The sequence below is a fragment of the Cyphellophora attinorum genome, assembly GCF_001299255.1.
Source record: "Cyphellophora attinorum strain CBS 131958 chromosome Unknown Contig28, whole genome shotgun sequence".
In the NCBI taxonomy this organism is placed as follows: domain Eukaryota; kingdom Fungi; phylum Ascomycota; class Eurotiomycetes; order Chaetothyriales; family Cyphellophoraceae; genus Cyphellophora; species Cyphellophora attinorum.
This window is the reverse complement of record NW_017253256.1, coordinates 305,917-323,303: the sequence shown is the minus strand read 5'-3', so window position 1 is coordinate 323,303 and position 17,387 is coordinate 305,917. Positions and strand designations below refer to the sequence as shown.

The 17,387-nt window shown below is 53.4% G+C and overlaps 7 protein-coding genes across 7 annotated transcripts; 3 read left to right on the top strand and 4 right to left on the bottom strand.

Annotated features, from left to right (window-relative positions):
* Positions 1 to 22: 22 nt before the first annotated feature.
* AB675_11881 (Peroxiredoxin) lies at positions 23 to 1,168 on the bottom strand (the record flags this gene model as incomplete). The annotated part of the gene is made up of 3 exons (XM_018140766.1): positions 23 to 181; positions 377 to 516; positions 691 to 1,168. The coding sequence occupies 3 exons, from the start codon at positions 1,166 to 1,168 to the stop codon at positions 23 to 25; spliced, it is 777 nt and encodes a 258-aa protein (XP_017996785.1).
* Positions 1,169 to 2,944: 1,776 nt separating this feature from the next.
* AB675_11880 (Casein kinase-like protein) lies at positions 2,945 to 4,101 on the bottom strand (the record flags this gene model as incomplete). Its single annotated transcript, XM_018140765.1, has 3 exons — positions 2,945 to 3,384; positions 3,504 to 4,023; positions 4,090 to 4,101. 3 exons carry the CDS (start codon positions 4,099 to 4,101, stop codon positions 2,945 to 2,947), a joined length of 972 nt encoding a protein of 323 aa, XP_017996783.1.
* A 1,857-nt stretch (positions 4,102 to 5,958) lies between these two features.
* Positions 5,959 to 7,389, top strand: AB675_11879 (putative Na(+)/H(+) antiporter C3A11.09; the record flags this gene model as incomplete). The annotated part of the gene is made up of 1 exon (XM_018140763.1): positions 5,959 to 7,389. The coding sequence occupies one exon, from the start codon at positions 5,959 to 5,961 to the stop codon at positions 7,387 to 7,389; it is 1,431 nt and encodes a 476-aa protein (XP_017996767.1).
* Positions 7,390 to 8,197: 808 nt separating this feature from the next.
* Positions 8,198 to 9,889, top strand: AB675_11878 (putative esterase/lipase; the record flags this gene model as incomplete). The annotated part of the gene is made up of 1 exon (XM_018140762.1): positions 8,198 to 9,889. One exon carries the CDS (start codon positions 8,198 to 8,200, stop codon positions 9,887 to 9,889), a length of 1,692 nt encoding a protein of 563 aa, XP_017996744.1.
* Positions 9,890 to 10,724: 835 nt separating this feature from the next.
* On the top strand, positions 10,725 to 11,205 carry AB675_11877 (Metal homeostasis factor ATX1; the record flags this gene model as incomplete). Its single annotated transcript, XM_018140761.1, has 2 exons — positions 10,725 to 10,812; positions 11,042 to 11,205. 2 exons carry the CDS (start codon positions 10,725 to 10,727, stop codon positions 11,203 to 11,205), a joined length of 252 nt encoding a protein of 83 aa, XP_017996754.1.
* A 1,185-nt stretch (positions 11,206 to 12,390) lies between these two features.
* On the bottom strand, positions 12,391 to 14,688 carry AB675_11876 (uncharacterized protein; the record flags this gene model as incomplete). Its single annotated transcript, XM_018140760.1, has 4 exons — positions 12,391 to 13,254; positions 13,345 to 14,301; positions 14,350 to 14,469; positions 14,542 to 14,688. The coding sequence occupies 4 exons, from the start codon at positions 14,686 to 14,688 to the stop codon at positions 12,391 to 12,393; spliced, it is 2,088 nt and encodes a 695-aa protein (XP_017996765.1).
* Positions 14,689 to 15,666: 978 nt separating this feature from the next.
* On the bottom strand, positions 15,667 to 17,268 carry AB675_11875 (Pre-rRNA-processing protein crb3/ipi3; the record flags this gene model as incomplete). The annotated part of the gene is made up of 1 exon (XM_018140759.1): positions 15,667 to 17,268. One exon carries the CDS (start codon positions 17,266 to 17,268, stop codon positions 15,667 to 15,669), a length of 1,602 nt encoding a protein of 533 aa, XP_017996823.1.
* Positions 17,269 to 17,387: the final 119 nt, after the last annotated feature.

Below are 17,387 nucleotides of genomic sequence, written 5' to 3'. Positions count from 1 at the left end.
ACATCTACCATAGTCTCGCACCTCACTTCAAGAACCCCAATACCGCGTCCAACGTAGCTTGCGGTCCCGCTTGCTGCCATACGCGTACAGTCCCATCTTTATCAAGCACAACGACACCTCGTGTGGTTGAGCCGGGCTTCTTCATGCCGATGGCGTGTGTTAGAGAGGCTTTGGGATCGCACTATTGTGTTCGACAAGCGTCAGTGTGCATAGACTGGTGGACTGGAAGTGGAAACGCAGATGAAAAGCTCCGCGAGGAGAGCAGGGAGGACATTGTCCGATGCCGTAAAGTCCTCCCTGGCGGATATATCTTTGCATTCGATTGGAAAGGGTGGAGAGGGGAGGGGGAAGAGGGAGACAGAGAAAGGGATCTTACCAGCAACGGGTATGGCAACTCCTTTTTCGTCACAAAATTCGTATTCGACTTCTCGGAGTCAGTTGACAAGCCATAGACGGCGTAGCCTGCGTCACCAATGGGTTTATAGTTGTCTCTGAAGAGGCAGGCTTGTGTCGTGCCTACATTGGGAATTCGGTCAGCAACAGTCAGGCTTGATTGACGGACGGTCCACGATCATTTGACGCAAAGCTCATGATCGGTTGACGAATGATCGACGCTGGATCGACAAAAAGGTCACGATCCGGCGACGATAGAGTCACCGTTCGTTGCGAAAGGGTAGAGGTCGAACTTACAGCCAGGCGTGCTCGCTTTAGGATAAGTGAACACCACAACACCCTTCTCCGCTCCAGATGCCAGCTCACCCAAAGTGACCTTCTTTCCATCGTGCGTAGTTACCGTTCCACCAAACCCATTGAGGTCAACTTTCGTGCCTACACTGTATGAGCCGAGTTGTTTCACGGTCGCTGCTGCTGCTCTACCAGTAGCTGGAGCTGGAGCCGCAGCGTTCGTCGAAGTAGTAGCAGGAGCGGCATCGACGCCCTCGCCAGCCGTGCCGGTCGTTTCGGGCACGACTCCCGTCTGGCTATTGGCGGCGGGGAGATCGGTGGCTGTGGTTTCCTCAGACTTAGTAGGCCCTGCTATCGCTTCCTTCGCTTTGGTGACAACTTGCTTTACTTTGGAAGGCTGCTTCGCGTTGGTCTTAGAAGACGAGCGTTTGGCTGGTGGTGCGACAGGGTCCTCCCGGGCTGGACGTTTGCGGAGCTCGACCATTTTGTTGGCAGGCGGAGAGGTGTTGGTAAGATGACGCCCGAGAGCACTTCGGATTGCGTTTGGTAGACTCGGATGTGCTGCCGGAGCTGATGGATTTGCTCGTGGTTGGCTGTGTTCAGATGCTATGAGCAGTGGCAATAGAGTCCTCCTTGAGCAGGTGATAGAAGTGAGAGCAGTAGAGAGGTTGAGTTTTTAGTCAGCTCGGTTGATGTGAACTTTCGACGTGATAGCGTTATGCAGATGGCAACTACGAGGCTGTGTCAAGTGTGATCGCAGTCGAAATGGTCCGAAACAGAGATGCAATGTCTAAGAAGGATAAGGGATGTAGTGGCTGGGAACCCTCTGTAACGAAGCAGAGATGAGAATGATATTTCGATAGTTCAGTCTAGCTCCTGCCGTTGAACGCTCTGCGTCCCAGCCACTTGAGAATGTGCCTGCCACGTTGCTTTCTTAAACAGACTACTTCAGCATTCATTTCTGCCAGATCAAGTTGCGTCTGACATTTTGAAACGGGTTACACCACAGTTCTAGATCTGGGATGATCCGGTCCAGCCCATGACTGTCACGGAGTCCTCCACGGCATGTTGTGTTCGACACGCCAGCCATAATGATTGAACTCGAATTCGCTGACCTCACTGAGCACGAAGAAACGCATCTAGAGGGAGAGTGCTGCTCACCGCTGTGTTTTCCATTGTCAAGGAACAATACCAGAGATACCGTACCTCGCTTGCGTAGCGAGTGAACATGAAACTAACCAGATGGAAGCTCGGGGTAGAGATGCACGATCACGTCTGTGGCTGAATGCTGTGTTGTCACCAGCAGGCAAGATCCGAGAATGCCCACGTCGTGTAGCCATCATGTCAGTCAGGAGCAAAACGGGAAACTCGCAATTTTTGGCACATAGTTTTCTGTTTGATTTGATTATCAAGTCGTGGTTTGCTTCCGTCGAGACTTGGAGCCTCTTCCGAAGACTGAATACTTCCTTAAATCAGAGCAGACTTCACCCTTGCCCCGAACAGCCCCAGAAGCCGCCCCTGACATGTCCTCCGTCATATTATACCATCTATCTGCCTGCTGAATTCGTCTGCTCATGTCCACAATCTTGACGAATCGATCTCAAGCTGTTGTTCCTTGCAAGGACCTTTGACTGCGTCTCGTGGCCGGAAGGTGGGCGTGCGTCCTTCGAAGTCCGACCATGTGGAGCAGAGAAAACCATAAAATAAAACGTGCTGAGTGTTGAGGGGCGGCGGTGGTGTGTAGTATGATTCGTCTGTCGGGAGCAATATCATCAGTAATCGTTGCCGGTACGTTGATACTGGGCAGCCGTATGATTGAGCCACAATCGAAGGTGGTCGTAAGATATGTCTGCTAAATTCAGAGCCACTTGTAGCATCACTCGTTGAGTCGTGATGCCGGAGCTGATCGTAGTCGTCGGCCTATGACCATTGAGTCCGTTTATGTGGTTGAATATCCCAATCCGGATTTGCCATGTGCCATTAGCAAACCCCGCGCGGGATCCGACATGCCCATTTGTTGCATTTGAGTCAAGAAGGAAATCATGTTGATTGCCGACTCAAAGCGTGAGTGGAGGGTGAGTGAGGAGCCGAAGCCTTCATTCTGCTTTCAACGAGGACCACTAAGATTAGGAAGCCTCGAAGTGCCGGAACGAGTCCTATCGTCGAAGACTGTATATTAGTCAGATGCCAATTCAAATCTCCACGTAACCGAAGCACAACGCGGAGGAGGTCCCTTACACAGAACCGAAGGTCTCAGTACTCACATCCTATCACTACCGCCTTGTTCATTGGTGTTTTGGCGATCGATGACCTTGCGTCGAGAGCTGGAGATTGCTGCAGGCTTCGCAGTGGTGGGTTGGCCAGTGGCAGCAGCGGTGCCGCGAGCTCGTGGCTTGTCCTCTTCCTCCGCCGGAGCTTGGTTGCCAGAAGCGGCAGCGATAGCCTGGGCGTTCTTCTGATACTTGTAAACGGTCCAGTCAAAGACGTAGTCATACTGGAAGGATTCTCGGACGAAGAGATCACGGAAGATCTTGCGGAGGTAGCTGTAATCTGGCTTGTCGTCGAAGCGGAGTGACCGAGTGTAGTTTAGATAGATGGCGAATTCGTTAGGGAAGCCACGGCACAGAACCTCGGTAGGGGTGGTCATCTTCTTCTCCATGATACGATCGTACTTCTGCTTCTTGGTTGCAGCCTTCAGGCCTTGCCATGGAAGGGAGCCACGGCAGAAGTAGAGCATGACATAGCCGAGTGACTCCATATCATCACGACGGGACTGCTCAACGCCAAGATGGGTGTTGATCGAGGCATAACGAGCGTACCCGTCAAGTTCTTGTTCTCACGGTATGGAATATGGAAGTGTGTCTTGGGGTCGCGGTACTTCTTGGCCAAACCAAAATCAATAACATTGACTTGGTTGCCGCGTTTGCCAATGCCCATCAAGAAGTTGTCGGGCTTGATATCTCGATGGATGAAGGATTTGGCATGGATGTATTCGATGCGTGAGATGAGCTGATCCGCCAGAAGGAGGACGGTCTTGAGGGAGAATTTCCGGTTGCAGAAGTTGAAAAGGTCTTCGAGGGAGGGGCCGAGGAGATCGAGGACCATGGCGTTGTAGTCACATTCGGTGCCGAACCAGCGCACGAAAGGGATGCCAACACCTCCTGCCAGAGACTTGTAGACGCGGGCCTCATACTCTAGTTGAGGGTGCTTGGCCTTGACGGACTCGAGCTTTATGGCGATCTCTTCACCGGAAATGATATTGGTGCCCAGGTAGATGTCTCCGAATGAGCCGCTACCAATCTTTCGACCGATGCGGTACTTGTTACCGACCCGAAGATCCTGCTGATGTGTGAGCATACTCTTTTTGGGTGTTTCTTGCTGCCATCGTTGTGAGGCTGAACATACCATTGTGGTCATCTTGGCGGATTTGTTGCCTTTGCAGGCTTCTTAACGTGTGTTATGTGATTCGAGAAAATCGAAGAGGACTCGAAGAGGGATGACTTGAGGTGGATGTGGTGGAAGTAGATCGACCCAGACTGGTTTCAGAGTGGAATTAGCACCAAACCGGGATAAAGACAGTCAAGACAAACAAAGGCCGTTTCCGACGTCGTTGAGATTAAAGCAACGTGTTGTGTCAGAGTGAGGCCTAGGTAGATCCGTGTCTAGACGGTGATCCGTGAAGTTGAGAGGGAATGAAGGGCAAAGGTGAAGGTCGGAGTAGGCAGAATTTGGTTGATGAAGCTGCAACGTGAGGTTGAGGTCAGGCGGGCGGGTCACCGATAACAGCACATCAACTGAATCAAGGAATTGCTGGACTTGGATGACTAACCTGATTCTTTGTGGACAACAAAATGGAGATGCAAGCCTAGTCAGATTGTTGACGACGTGTGAGCGAGTCACTCACAAGTCGAGCCAACTGCTGACTTGAGGCGTTGAGGAGGAGAGGAGGAAGAGGTCCGAGGATGAAGACGGTGTAGAGGAGATCAGGTTACAGGTAACTTGGATGGAAGGGAAGGCAGAGCGCAGGGTGGGAGAGTGGGAGGCGCAGGGGCCAAAATGATCAAATGACCTGTTTGTCTTGACAACTGCGGTGGAGGCGCGCGCCCTTCTAGGCTTGAAAAGACCTCTCTTGGCGTCCCTGCCTGTGCTTGCCCCTCTGTTGCAGCGTCGCTTTAAGCATGAGCCTTCTGCTTCTAGGCTTGCTCCGGGCCTTCAAACAGAGAACCACAGTAAGTTGACTTCAAGTTCCGGGTAAGCCTTCTATCCGTGGCGGCATTTCCGAGCACCCGTGCTACAAGCAATCTGCCCAGGATGCCATGCCATGCTGTTCATACACAGTGCATGCTCTTCCATCATAATCTCACACGTCTGATGGAATATTGGGCATCAATTGTCCCATCTGACCCTCGATTTGATTCCTTCGAATTGAACCTGAGCTCCGCCTTGCGGACCACAATTCAACCCACCTCCAATTCCCCCTCGTCCTTCTGTTTGTCAGGACCAGCCCACCAACCGAATGATCTCTCACCTTTTCTTGCCGCCGCCCTTTCGGCTGACAAGCAAACGATGAATTGGCTCTATTTTCAGCGGCGATCGACCTTCTCCCTGGTCCGCACAACACCTCAAGGCAACCTCGGGTGCCCGTTTACCATTTGCTCTTGTTTTCGATCCATTCCGATTGAAAGACTCCGAGACGATGACCGGTGAGCAGTCGGCATAAAGAACCCTACTGCTCGCTGCTTCACCGCTCTGCCTGCGAGCAGCAAACTCGCCGGCTCCGTGAAAGCCTACGCCCTCTGAAAGATTGACACGTCGTTTGCATTGTACCCGATCTCGAACCTCGACAGCCGACGTTCCGATGATCTGCAGTCAACTAATAAGCTTGTTCTCACATTTGTTCCACGTTTGCATTCAACCGAAACCACCACGCTGATCTTCAAGACACGGCCGGTCAATGTGGCTAATGCTTTCGAATTCCTTTCATTCAGCCTCATCTTCCAGAACATGAGCCACACCTTCGTACGATGCAGGTACGCCCCAGATTTGGCTGCAATGATCGGAGTTTCCTTCCTGATCCCAAGAAATCGATGACGGATGCCGTTGGAAAACTCACCACTCAGGTGAGCAATGTCGTGCTGACTGCCACACGTCCTTTTGTATTGTATATGTCCCAAAGTTGCAGCTGGCAGTCTTGTTCATATCCTTAATTTTCACTAATGACTACCAAACACGACTTGCATTGACCTGGTAATCCCCGTCCTGAAAGCCACCACCATGTCTTGGCCCGAGATCGAGCCATCTACCAGCCACTTGACATACCTCCTACTAAGCCTCTTCCTCATCGCCTTTGCCCTGTTCGCAGAGCTCGTGCGCAATCGCATTCACCTCTCGGAACCACCACTTGCAACACTAGCCGGCATAGCCTTCGGACCACGCGGAGCAACCATCTTAGATCCATTGACCTGGGGTTGGGAAGACAACATCTCTCAGGAGTTTACGAGGGTCGTCATCGGCGTACAGGTGTTCACTACCGGCATAGAACTCCCAGCGAAGTACATCAAGAAGCATGCACGGGGTGTTTCATTGTTGCTGGGACCAAACATGGTCGCCGGCTGGTTCATCTGCACGGCTATACTGCATTTTGTCCTTGGGTTCAACGTCCGAAACTGCCTTGTCATCGCAGCGTGTTTGACACCTACTGATCCAGTGCTGTCCGCCAGCGTGTTGGGCGAAGCACGGTTCTCTCAACGGATCCCCAAACGGTTGAGACACATCTTATCTGCTGAATCTGGCTGCAATGATGGCTCTGCATTTCCGCTGATTTATGCTGGACTCTACATTATGACAGCTCCCAGCTTCGGAGAGGGCTTCAAGGAGTGGTTCTTGAATGTCATAATATGGCAGTGCAGCGTCGGCATCATTGTTGGCGTTATTTTGGGACTGGCAGCCAATCGAGCACTGAAGTTCAGCGAAAAGCGGAACTTCCTACAAGAAGCGACGCTGTTTGTCTTCTACTTCCTGCTCGCCATCCTGTGCGTCGGCGTCGGCGCAACACTGGGCCTTGACGACTTCCTCGTCTGCTTCGCCGCAGGCCAAGCCTTTTGCTGGGATGGCTGGTTTGTATCGAAGACTCACAAGATGAAGTTGCCTAGTATCATCGACTTACTACTGAACTCGGTACTTTTCGTCTACTTCGGATCCATCATCCCATGGCATGCATTCCACGACACAATCCCGCCCGGGAAACTTATTCTAATTTCAGTTCTCGTCCTCCTGATCCGACGCCTGCCAGCCATTTTGGCTCTCAAGCCCTTCATCCGGGAAATACATACCTGGAACGAGGCTCTCTTTGCAGGGCATTTCGGACCAATGGGAGTCGCAGCAATATTTCTAGCCATGGAGGCGAGGGCGCGGCTTGAGACAGGCACGTCAGAAGTTCTGCCGCACCCTCCGCGAGACATCAACAGAGCTTATAACGATGTGATCAACCATGTCTGGCCCATCGTCTCATTTGTTGTGCTTTGGTCGATCATGGTGCATGGCTTCTCTGCATTGGTCATGGCAGTCATCGGCTCTTTCTCGCGCCACGAAAAGGAGCGCGCGCCCCTACTGGGGAGTGAAACAGCGAGGTTGTACGGTATGGCTAATGAGAATGGTGACATGACGGATGGAGAGGAAAGTGGTAGTGACGCTGAAGAGACATAGGGATCAAAAGGAGACCTCATAGCGGCGGAAGCAAAGCAGTTTGTCTTAGCTTGTGAGCGGAAGCGTAGTCTCGTGGCTCTCTATGGCCTGTCCCGGTCCTTGCGGAAAGCGATGATCGACAGGTCGATCATGCAACAGCAGAAGCGCACATTAAGAGCTTACAGGGCCTGGCGCACTGCATGCCACAGGATGAATCTGAAATCGAGGATGGCCTCATGAGCCGGCCCCATTGCAGCATTGCGGGCAGGATGCTGCGAAAAGTCTCAAGGTATTGTGTCGGCCTTGCGGTTATACGAGAAGACCTCTTCAACTCATCAAGGAGCAGGATTGATGTCCGCGAATCTCGGAAGCCATGATTAGCGACGAGGTCGAGTCGAGTTCCCAGTCGCGCTGCTGCTAGCCGGGAAACCAGGAATGGCAGCATCTTCGGCGTGCAGTCATGCTGGTGAAGAGTATGAAGCCCTGCCAGAACGGAAAGGACGCCGCCCGCGGAACGTTATATACTCTAGAAAAATGGCCGAAGCATCGGCAATATCTTCAAGTGATCCCGCCATAGCTCCACACCTGGTAATGATGTGGGGCAGTAGTTGCCTCGTCGCTGCGATAGACTCTTGCGAGATTCTCGTTGAGACGGAGTTCGACGCTCTTCTGGCGCGAGAGGTCTCGTGTATTCATGTACGAGCTTCGGAATATCACGAACATATGTGGTCATTCAAGAATATTTCAGAGATCCTACCGCTGTTTCGTTTTCATCTGGTGAACACACTCTCGTGAACGGTTATATTCGTTGCGTACCTCGGCAATCAGGATGGGGTCTGCCCACTCGACACAGCATACTCACATTCATGAGACTTCACTAGGCAAGCTCAAGGGCATTGAAGCTCGCGACTCCTCGGGCAAGCCCATCTACCACCGCTATGCCAAAGTACCATATGCCCTACCACCAGTCGGCTCTAGACGATGGCGACATCCTCAGCCACTCCCAGTGGACTTCAGCTTCAGCGACAGCAACGGTCAGCCAGGCGACTACACAGCCTTCGGCCCAATATGTCCTCAACCAGTGTATGGCCATTCAGCTGCAGTGCTGGCAAACCCCGACGCCATACCCAAGATCCAGAACGAGCAATCTGAAGACTGTCTGTACCTCAACATCTTTGTCCCAGCCGGCAAACCGCCTCCAGGAGGATGGGCTGTCCAGTTCTACATCCACGGAGGTTGGCTCCAGGTCGGACACGCCATGCAAGGCCACGACCTCGATCCAATCGACCTCCTCCGAGAGTCAACTCCACGAATCATCTGCTCGCCCACCTATCGTCTCAACCTCTTCGGCTTCCTTGGTGGCTCCGAGCTCGCCTCCCTAAAAGAAGACCCATCACCCTCCAACTTCGGCCTCTGGGACCAACGCGCCGCCCTCGAGTTCGTGCACAGACACATCGCCCACTTCGGCGGGAATCCCTCCAACATCTCCTGCGGCGGCCTCAGCGCCGGCGCAAACTCAACCTTCTTCCAGCTCTACCACGACATCCACCTGCCCCCATCCCAACGCATCATCAAACGTGTCTACCTCTGGTCCAACGCCGTCGCCATCCAACCCGCCTCCACCACCTCGACCCAACTCACCACCCAATTCAACGAGCTTTGCACCGTCAACTCCATCTCCCCCACCCTCCCCATCCGCGAAAAACTCTCCCGCCTCCGCGCCATCCCCGCCGCCGACCTCAACGCCTCCATCACCCGTCTGAAACAACACACCTTCCGCTCCTCCACCGACGATGCCTTCATCCCCTCCACCTTCCTCCACAGCCTGCACTCTGGCCACTTCACCACCCTCCTCGCCAAACACAACATCTCCGTCCTGCTAGGCGAATGCGCCCACGAAGCCGAACTCTACAAACTCGTCAACCCGCCCTCCGACTACCCCGGCCTGTTGGTCCAGCTGGCGAACTACTACCCCAAACCCGTCTACGAAGCCATGCTGCCGCACTTCAACGTCCCTCCGAAGGATTCCAAGGATGTCGCCGCATGGCAAGATGTCTTCGCGCAAATGACGGGCGCGGGACAAGTCCACATCCCCGAGCGTGGACTCACTCATCTCCTCCTGCACCCGCCTTCAAGCCCCGGCGTGGCCGCCCTACCACCACAAAATCTCCATCGCTACCGCATCGAATGGCGCGCCAAGGGTATGGACGCATGGGTTCAGCCTCAATTGGGCGTGTGTCACGGTGCAGACACGCCGATCTGGTGGTGTAGTGGATGGCGAGCCGGATACGACGAGACAGATCGGAGGAATGTGTTAGAGTTTATAAGGCCTTTTGGGGAGTTCCTGGAGGGGAGAGATGTGGCGTGGGGGAGTAAGAAGGGGGATCAGGAGAGGCGGATCAGGGTGTTTGGGAAGGATGGGAGGACGATGGAGGATGTGGAGGATGGGAATTGGGAGAGGTGGATGCCTGTCTGGGAAAGCATCTGGGAGTCACAAAGGCAGGAGGTGGCAAGGTTGTAGGTTAACTTTCAGCATCAGAGAAAAATTAAGGTGACACCGCAGCGTGGATCTCACGTAGGTGGCATTGTTGCTGCACTGGGTGTTGGGTGGTTGTTGGCGAGCGAAGCATGAGCGTGTGGACTTAGCTCAGACCGGCTGACGTGTCAAGCTTCCGAATTTAAATGTCCACCAACACCACAGGCTGCCTTTCACGCCGGCCCAACAGTCATGTAGTCTAGATATACGTTATGTTCCCTAGTCGTCTCGCAACCTTGGAAAGGTTGCCTGAAGTCAACATGCACCATCTTTTGCCCATCAATGATCTCAACATCAGGCAATCCAAACGAGGCGTCTCATCAAGAGCAACCACCCCAGAAGCCCCCAATGCACCCTGAAACGCCCCTGCCGAGTCTCCGACGAACTCGAGCCCCGCTGACCAATTCGAGACATCCCTCAGTCTCACCGCCGCCCCCGTGAGCAAGTTTCGTAAGTGAGCACGACATCCGTGGCTGCGGCGCGGACATTCCTTTGTGCTGCCCGGCCTCTTCGTCGATTGTTTACAAATCCATATATTATTGAACCACCTGCCCCTGATCTCGCTGTCGGCTTCCCACACCTACATCTGAGCATCTGTGTTTGTCAAGTGCTCTACTCACACCAACTTCAGTCTTCTACGACTCAAAGTACTTGGGATCGCTTGTACATAACTTCTGCAGAAAACGAGTCCAATTTTAATTCTCAGGACTTTGACGCCTGCACCAACACACCCAGAGACACCACCACAACTACAGCCACAGCATCCCACTCACCGCTATCGTCCGACCCACACCAACCCACCACCAAAACCGCAGTCGCAATGGCAGAACACAACTACAAGTTCAACGTCACAATGACCTGCGGCGGCTGCTCCGGCGCCGTCGAGCGCGTCCTCAAGAAGACTGAAGGTAAGTCATCGCCCGTCTTTTCCCATTTCCCTCCGTCCCTGCCGCAATCCCTCCAGCAGTATTCGCCTGCGGCGCTGCTTCCGGCCTCACGACCTCAGCCTAGAGCTCGCTTCGCTTGCCCACCGTGCCGGTGGACGACTGCCTCGTCCTCCCCTCCCTCGCCTCAGCCCAGAGCCACACCGAACCCGCCCCCTTCGTTTCGCGACCGCCCGCTAACGCTCCTCGGCAGGCATCAAGAGTTACACAGTCTCCCTCGACGACCAAACCGCCATGATCACCACAGATTCCTCAGCCACCAACGCACCAGACTACGCGACGCTGCTGGAGAAGATCAAGAAGACGGGCAAGACTGTCAACTCTGGCGAGGCTGATGGTGTCGTTCAGTCCGTATAAAGAGTCCCAGGAAAAGACGAGCAACGCTAGAACTCCCAAACATCTACATACATACATACATTGAGCGCGCAAGCAAGCATGCTAAGCTACACTTCGAACAACTGCATCGCATCTCCCTGCACCGAAACAGACTATCCCCATGACGACCGCATCCCTCCCAGCCCACAGACCTCGCTCCGCTCACTCACGGCCTTCCTTAGTTTGCCTGCGGCGCTGCTTCCGGCCTCACGGCCTCAGCCTAATGCTCGCTGCGCTCGCGAAGGGCGGTGTGGAGCTGGCGGCCCTTCGGGCCCGCCACCTTCCCACCGCCTCCCCCACCCACCGTCCCCGGTGCTACACAGAGTACAGTATAGATGATTTGCACAAGTACAGTATGCGAGTCGGCGAGCAGGCAAGTAACCAATTGAGCAGACACACGAAACTTCCGAGCCACCTGATCATGTTTTTCAAGCACTCACGCCGAGTTCTCCCGTAGCAGCGCTCGAATGCGCACTTTGCAGGACTAAAAGAAGACAGAAGAGCAACAGCAGCAGCATTGCTGAACAGTAGTGAAACCACAGCACGGGAGGCGATAGAGAAAATTGCCGCCAACGTTTGGATTCATCTGTTTTCTATTAAATCGGTAGTACTGGCGGTAGTCGACAAGTACTTTGCTGGACCTGTACACAATATGTACAAGCGTCAGGATCTTACTGTTCCGCGCTTTCGCCTAGCTCTTCTGCTTCCGTACAGGAAGCTTTTCCCCCCTTTCCCGGTTCCCCAGTCGTCCTCAGACAGCGCAGATGTGCAAATGCATTTCGTCTCGTCGTATCCCAGCGCCGGATCGATATCGCTATGCAAGGTAGAAAAGTCCAGAAGTATGGTAAAAACACGCTGTTATGCTTTATGCCTCCTCACGTCGGGTCCGGTCCCAGATTCGCTATGCTCAGGGTGCAGTGAAGTCAAAGCTCGTCTCGTCCATGCCGCTAAAAGGCACGAAGGTGAGCGTCCAACCAGATGCATGCTGGGCCTTAGTCACTGGAACCAGGGACCGTTAACGCAGCCGCCATAGCGAGATGACGATGCTTCGAGATTGCTTTTCCCTCCGATCCAGAAACGCCAGCGCTCGAAACACAACAGTTCCGAAGGTGAACCACAAATGTGCACAGTAGTCGGCCAATGCAAGCTCGCCTCATGCAAGAGAAATCAACGTAACGGCTCATAACGCGTAGTCGTAACATACTCCTCTGGCGGATTGGCATACACCACGCGTCGCGGCGGTTCAGCTAGGTACTGTGCTGTGGATGGTGCCGAACCATAGTAGGCCGTAGTGACAGGCACATCATACTCGCGATACCGCTGCGGCCCAGAATCAGAGTACGGGTCGCCGATGGGCTCAAGGATTCGTCGTGGAGGCGTCGCTGTGTGGACCGTCCGTATGTTATCGTAGTGATGGGCTGGTAATGGTTCTCGGCGAATGGTGACTGGCTCAAGGGGTCTATCTTGGAAGGGGTTCGAACGCGTATATGTGTGATCTCTGTCGCTGGAATAGACCGTTTCGCTGTCGGTGACCATGATCCGCTGCGGGGCTGATTGAATGTCCACAATCTCGCGTCTCGATCCAGTACGCTGCATTGGCTGATCCTGGATGTATTGACCAGAAGCGGTCCGCGAATGCTGAGTCTGGCCGAATGGGTTGCGGGAACGTGCATCAATAGGACTGCTTCGACCGGACTGGTAGTCTTTTCTGTCCCGGTATTGTTGGTTGGCGGAAATCTGATGGTTTTGTGATCTTGCGTTTTCGTTGTGACGGATCATACTGGGTGAGTATGCGCCATTCGGGCCCTCAATCGACTGAACAATTGTTCTATCTCCGTCCGGACTGGCTGATCGACGGCGGGCCTTGACAATAATCGGCGTCAGTGGTCTCGAGTCAGGGTGATAGACAGGATGAGGTGGTTGATAGCCGTCATCGATGGGTTCGTATCGCACTTGCGGAACTGCATCGTCTATTCGTTCGTAACGTGTCTGCGGTGCTGAGTAGCGTGGTGATTCCGGTCGTGAGATGACCTGAGTGGTGTTAGTCATCCCAGGCATACCAGAAGCAGTTGAATAGGATGCTGTTGACGTAGAAGTCTTGGCTTCGGAATGCGAACCTACCTCCACGGGTCCTGATCGGCTTGGTCCAAGGTATTCACGTTCAAGGACTCTACCCTGGGGTGGATCAAGTGGAATCAGATGACGAGCTGGGGAGGGCTCTCGAACCATCACTCTCTGATACGACGGCCCTGCTTGTGACAATGTCGATCGATAGTCTTGCCTGGCTTGCTCCCATCGAGCAGCTCGGTTGCGTTCCCTTACCGCGATTTCCTCTGGCTGATAGCGATATGAGGCATGTGGAAGGAAGCGATACCCTTGCGTGGGCTCATCAGCAACACGGAGGGGAGACAATGGTCGAGTAGCAGCGGGCCAGTATGTGCTGTGATCTAGCTCTTCGACTCTTACTTCGTTTTGGTGAATGGAATGGCCGTCTTCAGGTTCAGCATCGCTCTTCTCTTCGTCTGATATAACAATCACATCGTCGAGGACATCGTTGATGGCGCCGGACTCGGCAGACCCATCGCCTCTCCACTCGACGAGCTTAGTCAAGGTCTCAGCCTCAACCTCATGACGAGCGTTGTTGTATGGCATTCGCCTCAGAAGCTTATCGTAGCGGGTGTAGACGTGACGAATGTGAGCAACTACAGACAAGGAGGCTCGACGGGTAAGTGGCACGTCTTCAGCAGTTCCAACCTTACCGTCGCCCAGTTGAAAGGCTGTCTTGATGATTTGGAACAGGTCGTTATCCGGAATATTAGGGAACAGATCCTTGATCGTCTCCTTGGCCTCGGTGTTGACTGTGATTTGGTCTTTAGGTATCTCCGCGTCCAATACAAGTTGTCCTTTTTGATAGACTTTCATGAAGTTGTCGTTTTGTTTTTCATCAATTACATGACCGGTGCGAGTCAGACGAATGCCGTAATGATTGCATACCTGAGCAACAACAAACGTGGGGAAGTGGTAGCCAACACGATGTACCTCGCGAGACAGTTCATGGCGAGAAGCGTGGGGTGTAGTCTGCGATGTATTAGCCGAACGATGTGTTTGGTGCTTGCATTGACATACCGAGACCGAGAATATTTTGTGGTTGCCTCGTTTGGCAAACTCTTTGAGGGCTGCAGTGAGTTGCGGGTTGCCTGCCGGTATGAATGTATAGCCTTGAGGTGGCTCTGTGTGGAAAGATAGCTGACGGGATCGATGAGCATGGGCAGAAACAGGACGATGACCTCGTGCGGTCGGCAATTTGCTGTTGCTTACCACATTGCGATCCTGACCTTTGCCGCTTTCTACTACAACCTTCTGCTTCTGATTGTTCTTGTGGTGTTGTTTTGCTATCTGTGAGCCTCTGTTGTTGCCATAGGCGCCATTGTGCCTGGCATTTTTCTGTGAAGTAACACGTGCCATACCATGAGGTGACCCCGAGAACTACAGAGAACAAGTCCAGGCAACAAAGGAAAAGGGAACTGGGCGTGACAAAACGTCGACTCGCACTATGCACATGAGGTGATCCGTAGTATGGAACAATATGGGTCCAGTGGTCGTGTAGCAATATGGTAACAGCTTCTGCTGTAGTTGACGCCACGAAACTGCAGTGCGTATCCTCTGGATCAAACGCGATGTGGCTGTAGTCGGATCGCTGAAACGCAAACAGAGAAGCTTGGAAGCGAATCACCTCGCCTCAAGTTCTGTTGGCAGCGATGTCGATGGCTTGCAGTCAAAAGGATGTCGTGAAGATGACAAAGAGAATGAAGAAGAAAACTGCGAGGTGGAAGAGCACTTAGGCCGCAGAGATTCCAGCTGCTTTTAGTGCCGGAATTGGGAGTACTTAACACCGCACCAGGACCTCCTTCTTTCTTTCGCTGAGCAATGTCTTGTCATGGCAGCTACCACTACTGTGAAGTTACCCATCGCATCCCATGTCCGCAGTAGAGGTGCGGACAGCCTACCGACGGCTATTCAAGACCTCGCTAGAGGCCATCCGGCACTCAAGTCCGGCGAAACACATCGTCAGAGATATACTACGACGATCGTTCAGGGAAGAGCCCCGAGAATCTTTCGAACCAACACGCATCGCCAACACTCTCATTTTCTTGGAGCGAGCGTCAAAGTATCGCGGAAGGGAGCACAGGATACTGAGGAATATTTTGAAGGTCCGCTTCCATCGCCAGCAGCCCATCAAAACCCGCTAGTACGTTACCGGCTTTGTCTCGGAAGCCGGCATGTTCACTAACGATTGTAGTATACAGAAGCAGACAGAACTTGCGCGAGACGTGAGGCGCACAGTATGGTCGCACTTCGATGCGACTCTGGCAATGTTGAACGAAACACAGCATCTCTGTCTACGGCCATGAGGTCTGAGCAATGCAACCCCACTGCTACAAGCTAGCCCACGTCCATGGCATCAGGGAATGCCTCTGCGTCGCTATCAGCGTCTAGCTGGTCACGCTCTCGCTGCGAGGCTGCCTCGACCTCCAGCATTGCTCCATTGGCAGTTTTCCTATCGGCTCCATTCTTGATGGCCTGATGGTACGCTTTTCGCCTGTCCAGGTCGATATCCTCACGTCTAGCCATTCGTTGGAGGCTTCTCTCCATACGCTGCAGCTCTGCTTCCTTATGCGCTGCTAGATTGCGCTTGAGCTGCTCATTTTCTGTCTTGAGTGTCTCTGCTTGACGCAGGGTGGACTTTGGCACCTGCGACTGCGAATCCGCACCACTTCTGCTCACTGCGTCGACAGCAGCGTCAAGTATACTGCTCGGCCAGCCATCAGTCGTCATGGCCAGCGCGACTGCATTCGTTTCCGATTGCCGCTTTCCTCGCAAGCTCGCATGCAGCTTGTAGGTTGCGGGTATGTTGGTACTGCCACTATCTGATTGTGCGGCGAACTCAAGCCTAGGCTTTGTGACTTCTACGATGTCGAAGCTAACCGGTGTCGCTTCTGGAAGCCCTTCTGGACGAAGTATCTGGACATTCGAAATCGGTTGACCTAACTTGGAGACATCAGACATGACTTTGTGCTTGGCCACGTCCCAGCGGAGAAGATCGCCGTGTGTGTGGCCGGACACGAGATAAGTGCCGTCGTAGGACACATCAAGGCAATGCATTGAGCCAGCGTTTGACGACGTCGTCCATTGCTTCTGCTTGCCGATGTCGGTTAGTCGGCCACTCTCACCCGAGGTTACTGTTGACTGGCCCAGTTCTATCAGGTCGATGTGGCTGATCGATCCGGACTCGTCGCCAAGATATGCTGCACGATCTGCGGGATCTATGGCAATGCACATAGGTGCCGCCGGCAAAAGCACAGTACGGAGAATCTGGCATGATTGAATCTGCCATATATGACACGTGGAGTCCGCTGCGGCGGAGACCGCGAAGTTTGTGCTCGACCTGGAATTTCCACAAGACAGTGCAGTGATTGGATTTCGGTGGTTCTCGAAGGTGTTTATGGGGACATTGGATGCCTCCCCTGAGTATGAATGCGCAGACGAGGAGAACGACAGAAGTTGCGACAGGGACCAGATTTGTACAGTCGTGTCAGGCGAGCCCGAGAGAATGAGATCGTTGTCCGGCGTCACACGGAGCTGTGTCACTGCCTGCAGATGTGACGCTGAAGATGTCGTGATGCGGCCAGTCCCGACTTCCCAGAGCACGAGCTTCCCATCATCGGTGCCGAGAATCAGTACCTGTGCGGCTTCCGCGAAAGCCACGCTATGAATGCGGTCAGGAAATGGAACAGTGGCTTCAAGATTACCCTTCTGGCGGCTGTAGACGTGTACTACAGCTTTAGTAGCCTGTGCCGCGTAGATGTGTGCACGGCTGACAGCGAGACAGCGTGGGTTGGTCGAGCTTTTCTTGAAACCTGTACGGAGAGTGGTCTGAGGTTGAATATCATACTGGAAGACTCCGACATCTTTGAGCGATGCCGCCAGATGTTGACTGGGAGCATTCACCGTTAGTGTAGCGGCTATTAGTGATCCGGTCAACATTCTGGCATTGTCATGTCAAACCTAAGCGACCTCGCTGAGCCTAGCCGTCTTGTATGTTCTGCATATTCTGCAAGACGAACCTTGCGTCCAAAGAATCTCAGGCTCAAAACCGATGGATA